General features: G+C 42.7%; 2 protein-coding genes across 2 annotated transcripts; one reads left to right on the forward strand and one right to left on the reverse strand.

Annotated features, from left to right (window-relative positions):
• Positions 1–3,081: 3,081 nt before the first annotated feature.
• MELLADRAFT_62371 (uncharacterized protein) lies at positions 3,082–3,779 on the reverse strand (the record flags this gene model as incomplete). The annotated part of the gene is made up of 3 exons (XM_007409057.1): positions 3,082–3,200; positions 3,276–3,699; positions 3,777–3,779. The coding sequence occupies 3 exons, from the start codon at positions 3,777–3,779 to the stop codon at positions 3,082–3,084; spliced, it is 546 nt and encodes a 181-aa protein (XP_007409119.1).
• A 2,746-nt stretch (positions 3,780–6,525) lies between these two features.
• MELLADRAFT_71629 (uncharacterized protein) lies at positions 6,526–7,191 on the forward strand (the record flags this gene model as incomplete). Its single annotated transcript, XM_007408874.1, has 3 exons — positions 6,526–6,694; positions 6,771–6,933; positions 6,992–7,191. Coding segments are annotated over 2 exons (283 nt in total), but the record flags the coding sequence as incomplete, so codon positions are not given.
• Between the last annotated feature and the right edge of the window lie 8,997 nt (positions 7,192–16,188).

Raw genomic sequence — 16,188 nt, forward strand, 5'->3', positions numbered from 1 at the left:
AAAACAATAACTTCTAGCCCTTTGTATCCATAGCTGAGAGATCAAAGGGTCAGTGATCCAAAATCAGCGCTTAAACAAATTGATTTGGTGGACTTACTATCCAGGTTGCTCCACCTCAAACCCATCAAACTGCGCGGCCACACTCATCCGGACACCAGTTTTACGTCCCTCTCTTGCGAGTTTCAAGTAATCTGATCGCGTCTTTTGCTTGATGATTTTCAAAAGAATGTTGACATGCTTGTCTATGCGGCTGTTTTCAAAAACAATAGATATCAGTGTCCTGGCTTAAGTAGACTCGAAAAACGTAGATGAAACATACCTTTCAAGTAATTCAAAGTCAATTGATGTTGGCCATCCTTGACTAACACCATGAGGTATGACATCGCGTTCCGCATCGTGGAGTTCACAGAAAGATGCCCTTTGAAGCCACTAGAGAGAGAAAATGTTAATAAAAAAGGAGTCATTTGTATATCAAAAAGAAAATATTCACCGGTAGATGTATTGCACCTGGGCGACCAATACCCTTTGTCGCATCAGGCATCACAATAAGTTCCGCTTGCATCTTCAAGAGTTTCTTTGAAGGGTTAGGGGGCATTTCTTCGTCACAAAACGGACACAGGACTTTGCCATCATCTGATTCGTTCCACAGGTTGGGAAGAAGTGAATCTTCACTATTATCTTCAATCGCATCAATTGTTCCGTTGTTTGTCTGTTGAATATTCTTGTTGTTCTCTTCAAATTCCTTTTCAATTTCTTCAAATTCCTTTACAATCAAGTCAATATCTTCTCTTCCAATCTCCCTATCTTCATCTTTAACATTCTGATTCACTTCAATTTCGTCATCTTCATCAGGAACATCACGTTTAGGGCATGTGGTCCGAGTGTGACCACTCTGTCTACAAATACTACATTTGTTGACCCGTTTCTTCTTGGCTTCTTTGACTTCATCCTTTGAGTTGTTCTTTTCAATATCATCTTGTTCTACATCCAGATCTTCATCTTCAACATACTCAAGATCTTCGCTTTTGGAGTCGGCACCGTGATCTTCAGCAGGTATTTCACGTTTAGGGCATGTGGTCCTAGTGTGTCCGCTCTGTTTACAAATACTACATTTGCTGACCTTTTTCTTCTTGGCTTCTTCGACTTCATGCTTTGACTTGTAACGGCCATATTTAGACGTAGCAGGCTTTTGAGTATCGGTTCGTGGACAACCACGATTGTTGACCTTGACAACGGGGGGTAAGATAGGTACTAGAGCAAATCGACCGGTCTTCATTAAGTTTATCTCTTCATAAATCTTCCTGAGTGATTGTTCTGGCAGTGAAAGTAATGAGTCGAATTTCAGACGGGCAGCAGTCTCAAGTCCTTCGCGAGATTCCGGAGGGATGTCCATGCCCAATCGCCATTGATCGTGAACATGATTGAGAGATAGGAATTTGGATGTGTTGCGTTCAGAGGCGATGTCATGTGAACAGGGCAATCCCCAACTAGTTCGAAAAGTGCCAGTGCAAGTTGTGTTGTAATGTGGCTGTGAGAGTAAATCGAGTTGTTCCTTTATCTTCTGGATCGCGAAATGAGTAATGTGACCGTGGAGGTTTTCTAGAAAGTCTGGGACATCTTGAAGAGTCTTACCACGTTCAATGCCTGAAGAAACAGTGATCTCGTTGAATTGATGCTCCCCGTGGCGTTTGAAAGCGTTGAAACAGGTCAAGAAATCACTGTTCTTGCTTTCAATAAACGATTTCAGGCCAAAATGGCTCCCTTCGACTCGTGAGGTAGATGAATTGCCAAAGTGTGGAGTCGAAGAGGTGAATAGGAGGACAAATTTGTTCGTTCGATCAAGCCAAGTTCGTTCGAGGTATGTAAGGATGTTGTGTTTTTTAGCGATATCAGTCACTACTTTCAAATTTCTGTCGTAGTCCGGAGCAGTCGATGAAAAACAGAATTGGTTCCATGCTGCAATGAAGTTGTCCCACTCGGATCCTAATTCTTTCTTGCAGTTCCTACCGATGTTTTCATTTATGTGCCATATGCACAGCATATGACTAGAATCGGGGAAAACTTTCCCAATGGCATTGAATAGAGCCGGTTCAGCATTGGTGACAAAAGTCTTCGGTTGCCGAATAGAGGTGTTACCAGCTGAGTCATTTGAATCGAATATGATAGCCTTCAGTTGATTCAAAGCCCATTCATATTGTTCTTCAACTTCATTGTGCATAAAACACAACGCGACAGTAAAGGACTTATGACTGTTCGTAGTCCCGACGATGTGTAAGAGAGGCAAGTTGAAACGGTTGGTTTTGTAGGTGCAGTCGATTCCGAGGACAGTTGGAAATCGTCGAGTGAGGCAAATAGCGTCAGGGGAAGCAAAAAAAACGATTGAAGGACTCCAGTTGGTGAGGTAACGGTCCGAAACGCCCAGTTGAGATCAGTGACGAGATCGAGTAAACCTTGGATTGGTGTTCTGCCATTGAGCCATGTCTTCTTGTGGCGTGCACGGGCATTATAAATATCTCGAACCAGGGGTTTTGACCCAGGAGGCACGTCAAGAAGAGTGCGAATCTGGCGAGGTCGGCATCCTGCTGAAGTAAATAGAGCCACCTTCTGATCGTTCTCGGGTCCAATTTGTCGATACCGGCTTTCATCAGAGGGGTCGTTGAAGGCGGGGTGATTATGAGCATTCTTGAGAGGGTGCTTGATTCCGTCTGAGGTGACAATCCAGCGTCCCTTGGAAGCATGGAAGTTCAGGGACACCTCAAAGGTGCAACCGGTTTTTTTTGACGAAGACGATCGAGATTTGATGGGGTCCTTAGAATCATCGGTTTTGAGAGACGGTTTGATCTTCACATGGCTACTTGCCTTTGAACATTTGAGATATGTCCGGATGATACCACCTTGATCGTTCGTCTTGTGGCTCTTGGTTGATAAAACATAACCTTGATGGCGCGCAACCGCATTCAAATACAAGAGTCCATTTTCCCGCTCAACAAATTGTTTCCCAATCTGGGGATATGCCATGGTCCGCACCGGTTCAACCCCTAAAGACACATGATTTAATGATGTAAGAGGTAAGCAGATAACTCATATCAATTGAGTATGATTCCAGAGTTGGTCAATCTTACCAATAGGGGGCCAATCTGTGTCTCGCTCGGTCTCAAAATCCTCTAGATCTAAACTTGTTTCGTCTTGATCGGCATTCTCTGTGATCCAGACGGTTGATAAGGCCAGAACAGGTCAGTGAAATTACTAACCCACAACTAAAACATCGTACATACCGGTGGTGTGAGTACTTGAAGGAACAGGCAAACTGTGGTTGTGTTCATTGCGATTAGGAGGTAAAGAAGTTGGAACGGTGGAGTTTGAAGAGGTTTGAACGCCAGGGTTTGGAATCGAGAGTCCACTATAGAGTGGATTCGGAATCAAGGGTTGTTGTGATAGCTGTTCGGTGGAAAGTTGAGAAACAATTGGGTGTCCGGCTGGGTTGGCAAATAAGAAGGGATTTGGGATGGGGAACCAAAGTTGGGGTGGCATTTGTGAAGGTTGATAGAGAGGATTGGACCGTGTTGGATCTGATTGGCTTGAGCTGAACGGGGTTGAGGCCGTTGACGCAAAATCGTTTCGCTTCTGCTTAGACATTCGGCTTAACAACGATAAAACAGAGGAAAAGTTGTAGGAATGGAATCTGAAATGGGGGAATGGCTGTAGATAGAAGTCAAAAAGAGTGACTATCAGTGAAGGGAGAAGGAGATTGTGTTCAACAGGGAGAGGGGACTGACCATCATGAGGCAAATCAACTTCCCTTGTTGATTTGCCTCAATTCGATGTTGGTTGCCCTGCATACAGGGCAAGAGGCTTGGTGGTTGGTTTCGTGGTGGTTAGTTCGGTTGGTGTGGTGTTCGTGATTTGATGGGTTAGCTTGATGGATGGCCGGATTGGGATGAAGGAGCTGGCTAAGTTTGATATCAGCTGGGTGGGAGGGCAGTTGATGCTTCAGAACTGCCCGGTTTGTTAATTGGGGGCAACACCGCCCGCAAAAATCGCCCCCTGTACTGCCCGCCGGGGCCTCATCTAGGGCAAAAAGGTTCAGTACTGCACGGGTATTCGCGGGTATTACCCCCAAAAAAGGGGGCGTCGGGTTTTTTCATTCCGGGCGGTAAATAGTGGTTTCCGTCCCTGGAACCTTTGGATGGAGGCTGTGTTAGTGTTGTTCAATATCAAAATGTCACATGATCAGTTTAGCAAGGCACACAAAAGTCCAAAGGAGGTGTCAATGGGATCAATGACTTCCATAATATCATCATTGTCCGGTATGGGAGTACATGCTACCACAAATGGAAGTTCAGTGTTTTCTTCATTTTTGGCAGTAAGGTGAGAAATGTCAAAAATGGGCAAGCATGTGAATGGATAGATATCTTACCTGAATGTGGCATCATGTGTTATGATGATCTTCAGTCTGTCATCAAAAACACCACATTGTTTTGATTATGCTCTGTATGACCAACTAAGATCCCATGTTCTGATGTTTGCACATATTTACCATCTCACTCAGGTTTACAAATCAATATGTAAGTGAGGCGTCCAAAAGCTTTGATGTGCAAAATGTCAGGCTTTCTTTTGTACCAAAGTTTGAAAGGTGTTTTGCTCTTTGGAAGTGTATTTGTTGTGGTCCAATTGGCTAGGAACACTGCATTTTAATGGCCTTGGTGGATGGTTAAGTTGGATTCAATTAGCATGGCTCTTGCTTCTGACACAACAATTCTCATGGAGCACTCCAAAACTCCATTCTCTTCAGGAGTGTAAGCTGTGGTGACCCACAAGTAGATTCCTTCTTGTTGACAATAGGTGAGTAAGACATTTATATCCTCAAATCCAGATTCACCTCCTGGATTTATTATGCCATGTCATAATAATGACAATGCTTCAGGAATACAGAATACAGGCAGATGAATACCAGGATCCCTCTGCTTCCCACTTATGACTCACATAAGTACAGCTGTGGGTAGCAATAATTGATGAGGAATGATTTGCTGCTGATTCTCTACCAGTATCAAAGCTAAGATGTTCCAATTTATGATGTTCAAGAAGGGAAATATAAGTACTAATAGCACCATGAACTTCATCCTTTTCCTTACATTTCAGACTGATGATATGTTGGTAAGATGTGTTATTATTGGTGAAGAGGATGAGATACAGGCCCTTGCAAATAGCTGATGTGTGCATGATGCCACTTAATTCATTGTGGACATTATCCAAAGGATGTAGGGACCTGGTACATGATTTTGAGTGCAGTTGACAGTGAGCCTTAGGCATTTTCAAGCACAAGTATTTGACACAAGCTTCAATGAGGTTTGCTCAAATTAGTTATCTTCAACTGGTCAGACTTGGTGAACTTGGTGATCCACAAACTTTAGCTGAAGAATGGCCTTCTCCTTCTATAATTCAACTGAATTGGTTTTAGTTAGACTTGATTTACCTGGTCTGTCCTCCCCTTGAGATTAAAACACACATTGATCAAATCCTTACCTCTAGTCAAGATCATTTCTGATTCAATTGTTTTTGTATCTTTTTTTCTGTCTTGTTTAGAGGTGAAGATCTGAACTTTCTCTTAATTATACCAGACCCACACAAGAAATTTGCAATTGATTTTGGACATTCATCACCAGAAGAAAGCCAATCAACAATTGAAGATGTACCAGAAGCATTAATTCAATCAGGTGGAGAATTGGAACAATTACATAGTAATAACCTGTAAAGGAATCACTCAGACATGGGACAGCAGGGACTGCGTTCAAATTGTTTCACATGTTTCCGGATGAGATCACAAGTGAGCTGCGACGGGAAACGCGGTGTCTATCAAAGGTGTCTGTCACGATTCCGGTCTTTGACATCGGGATGGTTGACGGGGATGGCTCGTTTCGTCTCAGCGTGACAAACACACGTGTTGGTGTTTTGCACCTTGACCAGTGTAGGGCAGGTTCCAGCCACTGTTTTCACAATTTTCGTGGCTGGAACCGTCTCTTCACCGTGATCTCGTCGAAATGCCTAGACAGGTTTCCAGAACCATCCGAGGCCGAGGAAGTTTACCCCCTGGTGTAAACATCAGTCGTGAACTCGTTGCCTCCGGTAGTCAGATGTCGAAAGAGGTGGATATGCTTCCACTCGGAAGAGAAATCTAACCAAATTAAACCAACTGAAAAACTGATCAAATTGGTCATCAAAGAAGTTGAAAGCTCAACGTTGGTAAAGAACTTCTATAATTCTTGAGTAAAGCAGTCGAAGAGTTCTTTTGGAAAGTTCGGTTCACGTTCAAATCCGGTTCAAATTGAATGACTAAACCAGTCATAAATTTGTCTTATCTTACTCTTTTCGGTGAGACTAGTTACTGTCGTCTTGGATTTTTTTTCTTGCAAGGGACATGAATTGTAACAGATTGTAACACAGTGAAAAAAGGTTTCGTATATGCAATTAGTGTCTTTTGAAAGACTATATAAACCTTCACTTCCTTTCCTATTTTCTTTCCTTCCCAACAACATACATATCTCACTTACTTTATCAGTCTTCTATACCTTTACCAAACCCTTCTTACTACCTATACTTCATTTCACTTCTTTTCCTCAACCAAATTACTCTTCACTTTTTACAAATTCAAACCAAACATGTTTGCTACTGTCATCCCCCGCAAATTCATCTACGCGTAAGTCTTTCAAACAACTTCCTTTGCGTCCTCACCTTGAACCCAAATTTACACTTTCCATCATAATCTATCACAGATCGCTCCCTGTTGCATACTTTGCACATGTTATCTCTGTGAGAAGACAAACAAACGCCGATCGATTATTTCTACAAAACGGTACTGCAGAACAAATCAAATCCCCATCGGTTGAACGAAGCAATGGAGGAATTTAAACCAAAAAAAGTTATTTGAACTTGTTAGTAAGTCTTTCATTGAGACTCACCGTTATCGCTTCAGTTTCTAATTGGGTTTTTATAGCTTTTCGCCATAGTATCATCAGAATTTGATCTTGGGATCTTCAAAAGCAGTGTATAACACCAAACCCTTTTCACATTTTTCATGTATATCTTTTCTTGTACAGAATAAACTTCTCTTCCTCTGGGGTACATACTTTTTTCTTATTCCTTCATGTGAATCATGTTAGTTATCCAGAGTAGGCATGCGGGAGGATGTGTTGTTCACGATCACTCAGTGATGCGGCCAAAGGAGCGCATTTGACACTACATTAATCTAATACTTACGATACCACAAACAGCTTTGCCCTATGGCGAAATCGCAATTCCGCACAGAGCCATCTGTTATTACATCCAGAAAGACCCTCTTGCACTCCAAAGATGATCTCAATTGTTGAGTAATCCTAAAAAGCCTGTGAGAGCAAATAACAAGATTATTTCATCCCATATGCCTCCATCCACTTCATCTTTATCAACTTATCAATCCTCAATAATTACCCATCGAGAGAAGACCCGAAATTTACCTATTACAACATTCTGTTACATCCATACTTTTCAATTATATCCCATCCCACATATCCCTTCAATTCACTACCGCCGCCAGGACAAACAGCTTTCTTGTCATACGAAGATGACAATGGCAATCACAGATAGAGAAGCTAGAGTCGGCGCGATAACTCATAACAGACATTTGATCCTCGCAAGCGCAGATATGGAAAATGCTGACTCAGGAGAAGCCATTGCGCCGAATGGGGATTAAATTCAAACTCCAAATGACATCCAAACCAGTCTGAAATCAAATTAATGTCAACGTGAAGGTAAGATTTTTTTTTATGTTCATGATAAAAATCCCCCTTGAAGGTCAATCACCAATAATTTTCAAACAAAACGATCGATATTTCTAGAGGACTTGTCAATGTCATGGTAGCAAACAAACTATTGATGGCAAAGAACTATACTTGATATTGAAGCGAAGATATCTCCTTTTCTTATCGTGATACAATAAACCCACTTTTTCTGAGTTGGGAAAATCAATCAAATCGGTTATCAAAGATTGTAGTAATTTTGCGTAAATTTTATGCAATTGGGAAAAAAAAATTATGATAAAAGTAGTAAAATATTTTGACTTGAGCCCCCCTACACCACGGGGCAGTCGCGGTGTGAATTCCACATCTCCATTTGGCCCTATGGTGGTTCACGCGGCATTCACAAGAGGCGACTCATGTCGCGACCACAATCCATGAACAACATGGGTTTCACAGTACCGCCCACGTGGTAGTGCTGTGAAACCCACAGCGCTTCACTGCGTCGACTGTTTACAACTGGCAATGTGGCCAATTTGCTTCATGGCATTCACCTTCCATTCTGCTGGCCGCGCCGTTGCATTCCACCACGTGGGCGTACTCCAACAGGCTACCACATAGCATTTATGTGGGCTTCGCGTGATTGCGACATTGCTCGGCTTACAAGAGGATCAAAAAAAATCTCCTGACCAATCCAAATCGGATCAATCAGGAGCATGGGCTAAGCAGGATACAAACTTGGATGACAAAAACAAATTACTCCCTCAGGAGATCATGACAGAATCAAACACACTTGAAGTGATATGTATAACATCTTTTTAATTAGATATAACTCTCTGCTACCGTTCTACAATTAGTTCAATCAATGTTGCCTCAGATGTCTTGTTCCTAAATCCCTTGTTGATATGCAAAAAAGTGTGAGTAAACAAGATATAAAAGAGTCGATTGACTGGATATGTGATAGATGAGTGGTTGAACAAACATTTAACTGACACTAAACTGGTTGATACATAGTCAAGATGACAGAGTTCAAGCTATGTAGTTCAAGTGATTGAAAGAAGCCTAGAATATAAGAAGATATAAGACTCAAGATTATAGGTTAACCAATCTTGACGTGAGAACAATTCATGGAAAAGATTGAAGAACATTGTTAAAACAAGTCGATAATCACCAAGATGATCTACCAATAGTAAAGGATGTTTGATATAAAGAAAGAAGTGTGAAGAATGTTTGATATAAAGAAAGAAGTGTGAAGGATGTTTAATATCAATGATGAATGAGAGGTTTTTGATCTCATTGAGAGGTTGAAGTTCAAACGGTTTTTATAACAAAAAATTGATTGATCTCATGAATGACATCATATCGTGACGCAAGCTCTGGAACAACGGTCAACTGCGCAGTACACAGATGCTTCATTAGGGGGTTTCAAGTTGAGATTTTTTTGCTTATTTTTTAAAAATTTGGGCAAGTTTTTTGGAAAAAAAATATGCATAAAACCAACATATTTCTAAATAGGGACACCAAATAAAGGTGTCCCCCTTTATAAATAATTACGCATATTTTGCAACAACGGGCAAGTTGTTGTAGCGTAAAAATACGTAAAAAAAGTCAACTTGAAACCCCCTATTACACTCCATCTTGTTTGCAATGTGATCTTGAGTGGAGTATTCGTGCGGTCATGAGGAAGTCTGCACTGTGGCTACGATGAGGTCCTCATGAGGTGATCTCATTGTGGCCAGAGCTGATGTGGAAATCACACGGCGATTGATGTGGCAAACGTGGATCTGTTAGCCACGGTTTGCGACCTGATGGCAGCGTGGTCTTACTGCTGCCGTTTGTGACATTGCATCGATGCAATTCAAGCTTGCAAAGCTTTCAACGTTGGCGAGTTTCATCTGCATTTCAAGTCGATTGCTTGGTGAAATTCACATAGCCCTTGATCGCACTCTGGCAGCGCTTTTTCGCTCAAAGGCTGCCCGGTGGTGTAATGCTTCGATGTAGTATTTCACAATATACGTATGTCGGATCGTACCGAACGGGCCCTAATGAACTTGGATCAAGGTTTAAAGTCAAGATGGCACCCGGCGGCGGATATCCGTTGGATGTCCGTCGGAACATCCGCCGGTTCCGGTTGTCGAATAGGCGCTTGGAGCTATCCGGCTGCCGGATAATCCGGCCGGTCCGGTTGTCGGATGAAGGATTGAGAAAAAGCTGTGTACCGCCGGATATCCGGCGGTTATTTCATGTTTTCAGGCTTGTATTCATAGGTTGTAGATAACAAAAAATAGAAAAAAAGTGGCGGTTATTTCATGTTTTCAGGCTTGTATTCATAGGTTGTAGATAACAAAAAATAGAAAAAAAGTGGCGGTTATTTCATGTTTTCAGGCTTGTATTCATAGGTTGTAGATAACAAAAAATAGAAAAAAGGTCGGGGGATTAGAAAATTAAATACTATTTAATCTTCTTCACCATCAAGCTCAATAACAGAAGGAAGTTTCAAAGGTCCAAAAGTTTGTTGCCAATCTTTTACACATAAAAGAGTCTCAACATGTAGACTTGAGAGGTTACTACGCTGAGGCCCCAAGATTCTCTTGGTCTTATTAAATTGCCCTTCTGATGGACAGCTAGTTGCTGGGATTTCCAGAAACTCCATCGCCATGTTAGCCAAACCAGGATAGATGGCTACTCGATCTTTCCAAAAATTCAATACATTTTGGTCACGGCTTTTGAGCTTATCACCAAGGTACTGAGTGATCTCGTTTTGGATTGAATGCTGTTGTGGTTCGTCTCGGGTGCCAAAAATTGCATCTTCAAAATATTGAGAAGTAGATGTTGCGGCAGTTGACGATTTTTTGCTAGCATTCGATTTGGGAATTGGTGCATCGGTTTCAAATCTTATGGCTTCTAGTTCAAACATTGACCTAAAATCCAAAACGTCCACACCATACTTGTGAAAGATCATTGCTCGTTCCTTTTTCAATACAAATGATGATCAGTACAAAGTTGAGGAAAGAGTAGAAAGGAACTCACTTGAAAATACTGTAACTTGAGACGTGGATCCAGGATGGTGGCACAGATTGGTGCAGGTTTGGAAAGCACTTTCTTGAAGTAATCTTCAAGTTTAGCTATCATCTTGTTTGCAGCAGGCCTTAATTGATCGAAATCATATTTGCCAGTCACCTATGTGTACGATCATTCAGATTAGCAAATTGAAAAGTACACGTGAGTTTAAAAGAAAACACTTACGTCTTTGAGTCCTTTTAAGACTGCAATATAGATTGGAACTATGTGATGCATGGTTGGGAACTTTGATTTACAAAGTATCTCGGTGGCTTCACTGAGCGGTTCCAAGAAATCGCACATCTGTTTGACGTATTTCCACTCAGTAGGTGACAGAGCAAACTTTTGAAAGTCTTGGCCCTTGCAGAACTCGTCACACAAATCTTGGAGTCGCAGAAGTCTTCGAAACATATGAAAAGAAGAGTTCCATCTTGTTGGAACATCAACAACCAGTTGATTTGCGGTGTTAGTAGGTTGTCTTTGAGCTGGCTCCACGTGGTTGATAGTTGGATCTTTCGACATGTAGTCAACAGCTTCTTTCTCGGTAGCCAGTTTTTCAGCAGCCTCTTTCTCCGCAGCGGTAAGAGGGGTGGCAGGGGTCGAAGCACTTGCAGTGTTGGTGGAAGTGTTTGAGGCAGCTGCAGAAGCCATTGCTAGAGCCAAGTTACGTCTCATATTGACAATGTTGGCAAAAGCTTGAGCACGTTGAGGGCTAGACCGGGTACACGTCACTAGTCCATGGCATTGATTGTAGATTGTCTTGAGATTAACTTGAGTCACATCGGGTGGGTTGACAAGAGAATGTATGTTCGATGGTGGTTCAGCCTTGTCAATGTCGTCTTCAATGATTTCACCAAATACCTTTAAGCCTTCTTTGGCAGCAAGGTTGATTACGTGAGCTACACACCCATGAACCTGAGTCTTATGATCAAAGTTCATTCCGTCTGTTGATGCAAGGACTCGACCAATTGCAGCGTTCGTACTGATGTTGTCCGTGGTCATTGCGCTCAACTTGCTCGATACATCGTACTTCTTCAAGTAGTCAATGATGATGTTAGCAAAGTTGTGTGAATCGTGGGCACCTGCAAGATCACATCAGTCACATTGTGATCTTTCATTAAAAAGGGATGAAACACGTACCTTTGATTTCAGCAATACCTAGAGTAACAGCCACGAGTTCCCAATTGTCATTGATAAAGTGACCGGTTAGAGACATGAAAGGGACGTTGTTTGGCAATGTCCAAGCATCTTGAGTGATTGCGATTGATTTGCAAGGTCCAAAGTAGAGCTTCTTGATGAAATCCTCGTAGTGATAATAAATCCAGCGCATATGATTAGCGGTGGCAGTCCGTTTGACAAGCATACCAGCTGTGTGTTAAGGCCTCGGTGTGGGGTTCTCGGCGGGGATCAAGGTTGGGTGTCTAATAAGCTATGCAGATTGTCGTATGAAGAAGAAAGAGAAAAGACAACTGTGGTTTGTACAACATAGTCTAATCTCGTGTCTGTGACATCTACTACCCGGTATTTCACTAACAGTTACATGTCTCTTGAGGATCGTAACATTATCCCCCTTTTTACGCCCAAACTCCCTCTTGCAAGTTCTGCGTTCCTTCCACGGGCAGCGTTAAAAAACCCAGTGGGAAAAAGCTTGCCCTCTCTCATTTTCTCCTTGTCCTTTTGTATTTACTTGCTGCATTTGGGAATTTGATGTTGAATTCATTCACTAAATCTTTGCTATTTGATAAATTTTCCTCAGGTTCCCATGAATTGTGTTCAGTTCCAAACCCTTTCCAGCTGACTAAATATTCCTTCTTCCTATACCTTTTTCTACAGTCTAATATTTCTAATACTTCCCATTCTTCATTTCCTTCCATGATTGTTGGCTGCGGTTCGGATTCCTGACGACCTTCAATACCGTCTGTTTCGTGTTTCCTAAGTAGAGAGACATGGAATACTGGGTGTATACCCCTCATTGACGTAGGTAAAGTCAGCTCATATGCGGATCTTGATATTTTCTTGGAGATGTTAAAAGGACCCATCCACTTATGATCTAATTTAGGACTAGGCCTTGTCGTCGAAAGGTTCTTGTTGTTGAGCCAAACCTGGTCGCCAATCTTCCAATCGGGGGTTGAGCGGATGCCCTTGTCGAACTGAATTTTCATCTCTTCCTGTGCTGTCTTCAAACACTCAGTCAGTTCCGATTGTACATTGATTAGTTCTGTCAGTCTTTTCTCTACTGAAGGTATACATTGTTCTGCGGAGGGGATACCACTGAAACTAGGATTATACCCATAGTTTGCTTTGAACGGCGAGACTCCTGTCGAAGCGTGGTCCTTGTTATTGTACGAGAATTCGGCGATTGGTAAGAGAGTCTCCCAGTTGTCCTGTCGGTAGTTGACAAAGTGTCGAAGGTACTGCTCTACAACTTTGTTGACAATTTCGGACTGACCATCGGTGCGCGGGTGGTATGCTGTGGAAGGTTGTAATCGAATGCCTAGTCTCTTATCCAGTTCCTTTGTGATCTGAGAAATGAAGATGCTCCCTCTATCCGATGTGATAGTTCTGGGGGTGCCATGTAATTTCCATACGAATTTCACCATTAAGTCTGCTAATGTTTCTGCTGTCATGGATTCGTTGCATGGAATAAAATGGCTCATTTTCGTGAGGCGATCGACTACTGTGAGTATACTGTCTTTTCCGTTGGAAAGTGGCAGTCCGGTAATCAAATCGTAGCTGATGTCGACCCATGGTCCCGCTGGTACTGGTAGAGGCTCGAGAGATCCAAATGGCTTTTGAGTACTTGATTTGTTTCGTAGGCAAGAATCACATCCATCTACATATTTGTTTGTGTACGCTTTCTGGCTTGGCCACGTGAAGCTTCTCTTCACTAAACTAAGTGTCTTCGCCCTGCCCGGGTGTCCCGCTAGTAGACTATCGTGGCGACTGCGTAGGATTTGGCGTTTGATCTCGTTGTTGTTTGGCACTTCGATTCGCCCTTGATTATACACTATTCCATCATGTACTCTATAGTTGGCCGTTTTTTGACGTATTGCTGTAGATATGGGATTGGAAATTGCTTGTATAAGTTCCTTCAGTCTTGGATCATCATTAGTAGTCTTTCTGATTAGGCCTATGATATCTTCGTCGTTGAGGATGGGGTCGGTTGGTGTCTCATTGTTTACTCCCAAGACATCTACTTCGAACCAATGCTCTGCATCTGGTAGTTCAATCTCCTCGTTCTCAAAACAAGATTCAATACTTGCAACCTCGGGTTGAAAAGTGTTGGGTGTGATGTTTTCCGGTCTAAGCAGTTGACCAAAAGTTAATTTTTCGTCATGAGTTGGCGCTAGGTCTGGTCTTCTTGACAGTGCATCTGGTTTAGCGGCTTGTTGTCCTGGGCGGAATTTAATTTGAAAATCAAAGCATCCTAGAGTCTCGGCCCATCTAGCTTGGCGTCGGGTTAATTGTTTGGTAGTCATGAATGATTCAAGATTGCGGTGGTCTGTATATACTATGATGTCCAATCTATTCGGGTTTCCTTCTAAGTAGTGCCTCCACTCTTTAAAAGACGCCACAATAGCAAGGAGTTCCTTATCAAATATTTCATAATTCCGTTCCGCCTGTGCCAATGATCTGGATAAGTATGCAACTGGATGTAGTTCATTGTCGTCCTCGCTGATTTGGGATAGTACGGCGCCAATTGCAAAATCGGAACAGTCACATTCCAGTACAAAAGGTTTGTACGGATTTGCAATCTTCAAAACCGGTGCTGACGTGAAAGCATTCTTCAATTCTTCAAATGATTTCTTGCACTCGTCATCCCATAAGTAAGGCGTTTTATGGCGTGTCAGATTATGCAGGGGTCTGGTTGTCTGTGAGAAATGGCTGATGAATCTTCGATAAAAATTTGCAAATCCAATGAATCGTTGGAGCTCGGTGACGTTTCTTGGGGCTGGCCACTCGGATACGGCTCTTACTTTAGTAGGATCCATCTTGATCTTGTTGCGTGATATGACCAGGCCTAAGTACTCGACTTCTGATTTTGAGAATTCGCACTTCTCTGGTTTAAGCCATAGTTGGTGTTTATCAAGGATCTCTAGTATCTGTAATACAACATTTTCGTGCCGCACCCCCTTTTTTGTATAGATCATAATATCGTCTAAAAAGGCAGCCGCGTCTTTTCCAATATGTTGGAGCAGTATGTCTTGCATGAAATACTGGAAGTATCCAGGAGCTCCCGTTGGTCCAAAAGGCATTGTCAGGGGGGCAAACTGACCTGCTCTGCAGATGAAGGCGAGTTTATCCTCGTCTCCTTCAGCTACTCGTAGGTTACCGTATGCATTCCGTAAGTCCAGTTTGGTGTACTTGTCAGCGTCGAGGAGACTGTCCACCAGATCCATGGTTAAGGGCAGCGGATATTTGTTCTTAACCGTCACGGCGTTCAGTTTACGGTAGTCGAAGCAGGGTCTTAGATTTCCATCTTTTTTCCCGGTGAAGAGCACCGGAGCTGCCCAGGGTGAGGTTGTACGTCTGATAGTACCATTTGCCAGGCCAGTGTTTATCATTTTGTCTAAAGTCTGAGTTTCAGCTGGGGATAATGGTATTATCCTGCTAGCTTGAGGTTGCGCTCCTTCTACCAGCTCTACTTTGAAGTCATATTTTCTTCGAGGTGGTAGGCATTGAGCATTGGATTTCTGAAACATGCGGATATACCGATGATAAGCTGTTGGTACTAGCTCTTCCACTGATTTAGTGGGTATGTTCTTTTTTTCATCGGCTGCTAGACGAGCAGAAGTCGACCACGAGGCTTTCAAGGAGCTGATTTCGGTGGGACTGTTATTTAGGGAAAGAAAAGGCTTGCCAGCTGATACGGGGGATGGGTTGAGATGAGACGAGTCGAACTCACATTGCGGGGGCTTATGTGTACTTTTTACAATACACGCCCCCTCGTCATGTTGCCTTGCGTGCCCTGTGGGCTCCTCCAGTGGACCTTCAGGGTTATGTTTCGGCGTAGACGAGGCTGGATCATCAGCCGCAATGCAGTCTCCTTCAGTTTGAGTCTTGATGTCGGGTGTTAACAGGTTAGAGTGTGTAATCGTGCCTTCGGTGAGGTTGTATTCGTTGTTTGTCGTACTGGATTCTAGCTGTTGTAGAAGAGAATCATGCTTGCCAACACCTTCGGGTGAATCTGATTGAGGTAATAGATTAAAAGACTCACTCTGCGGGGATGTTAACGTGTTATCAGTAACACACATCCCCTTGTCACGGTACCTAGCGTCCCTCGGGTGTTCCAACTTGGGATCCTTGGAGGGTTTTGATGGTCCAGACGACTCCACTACTGTGGAGGCAGCAAAAACAT

The sequence above is a fragment of the Melampsora larici-populina genome (genome assembly GCF_000204055.1).
Source record: "Melampsora larici-populina 98AG31 unplaced genomic scaffold MELLAscaffold_14, whole genome shotgun sequence".
Classification (NCBI taxonomy): domain Eukaryota; kingdom Fungi; phylum Basidiomycota; class Pucciniomycetes; order Pucciniales; family Melampsoraceae; genus Melampsora; species Melampsora laricis-populina.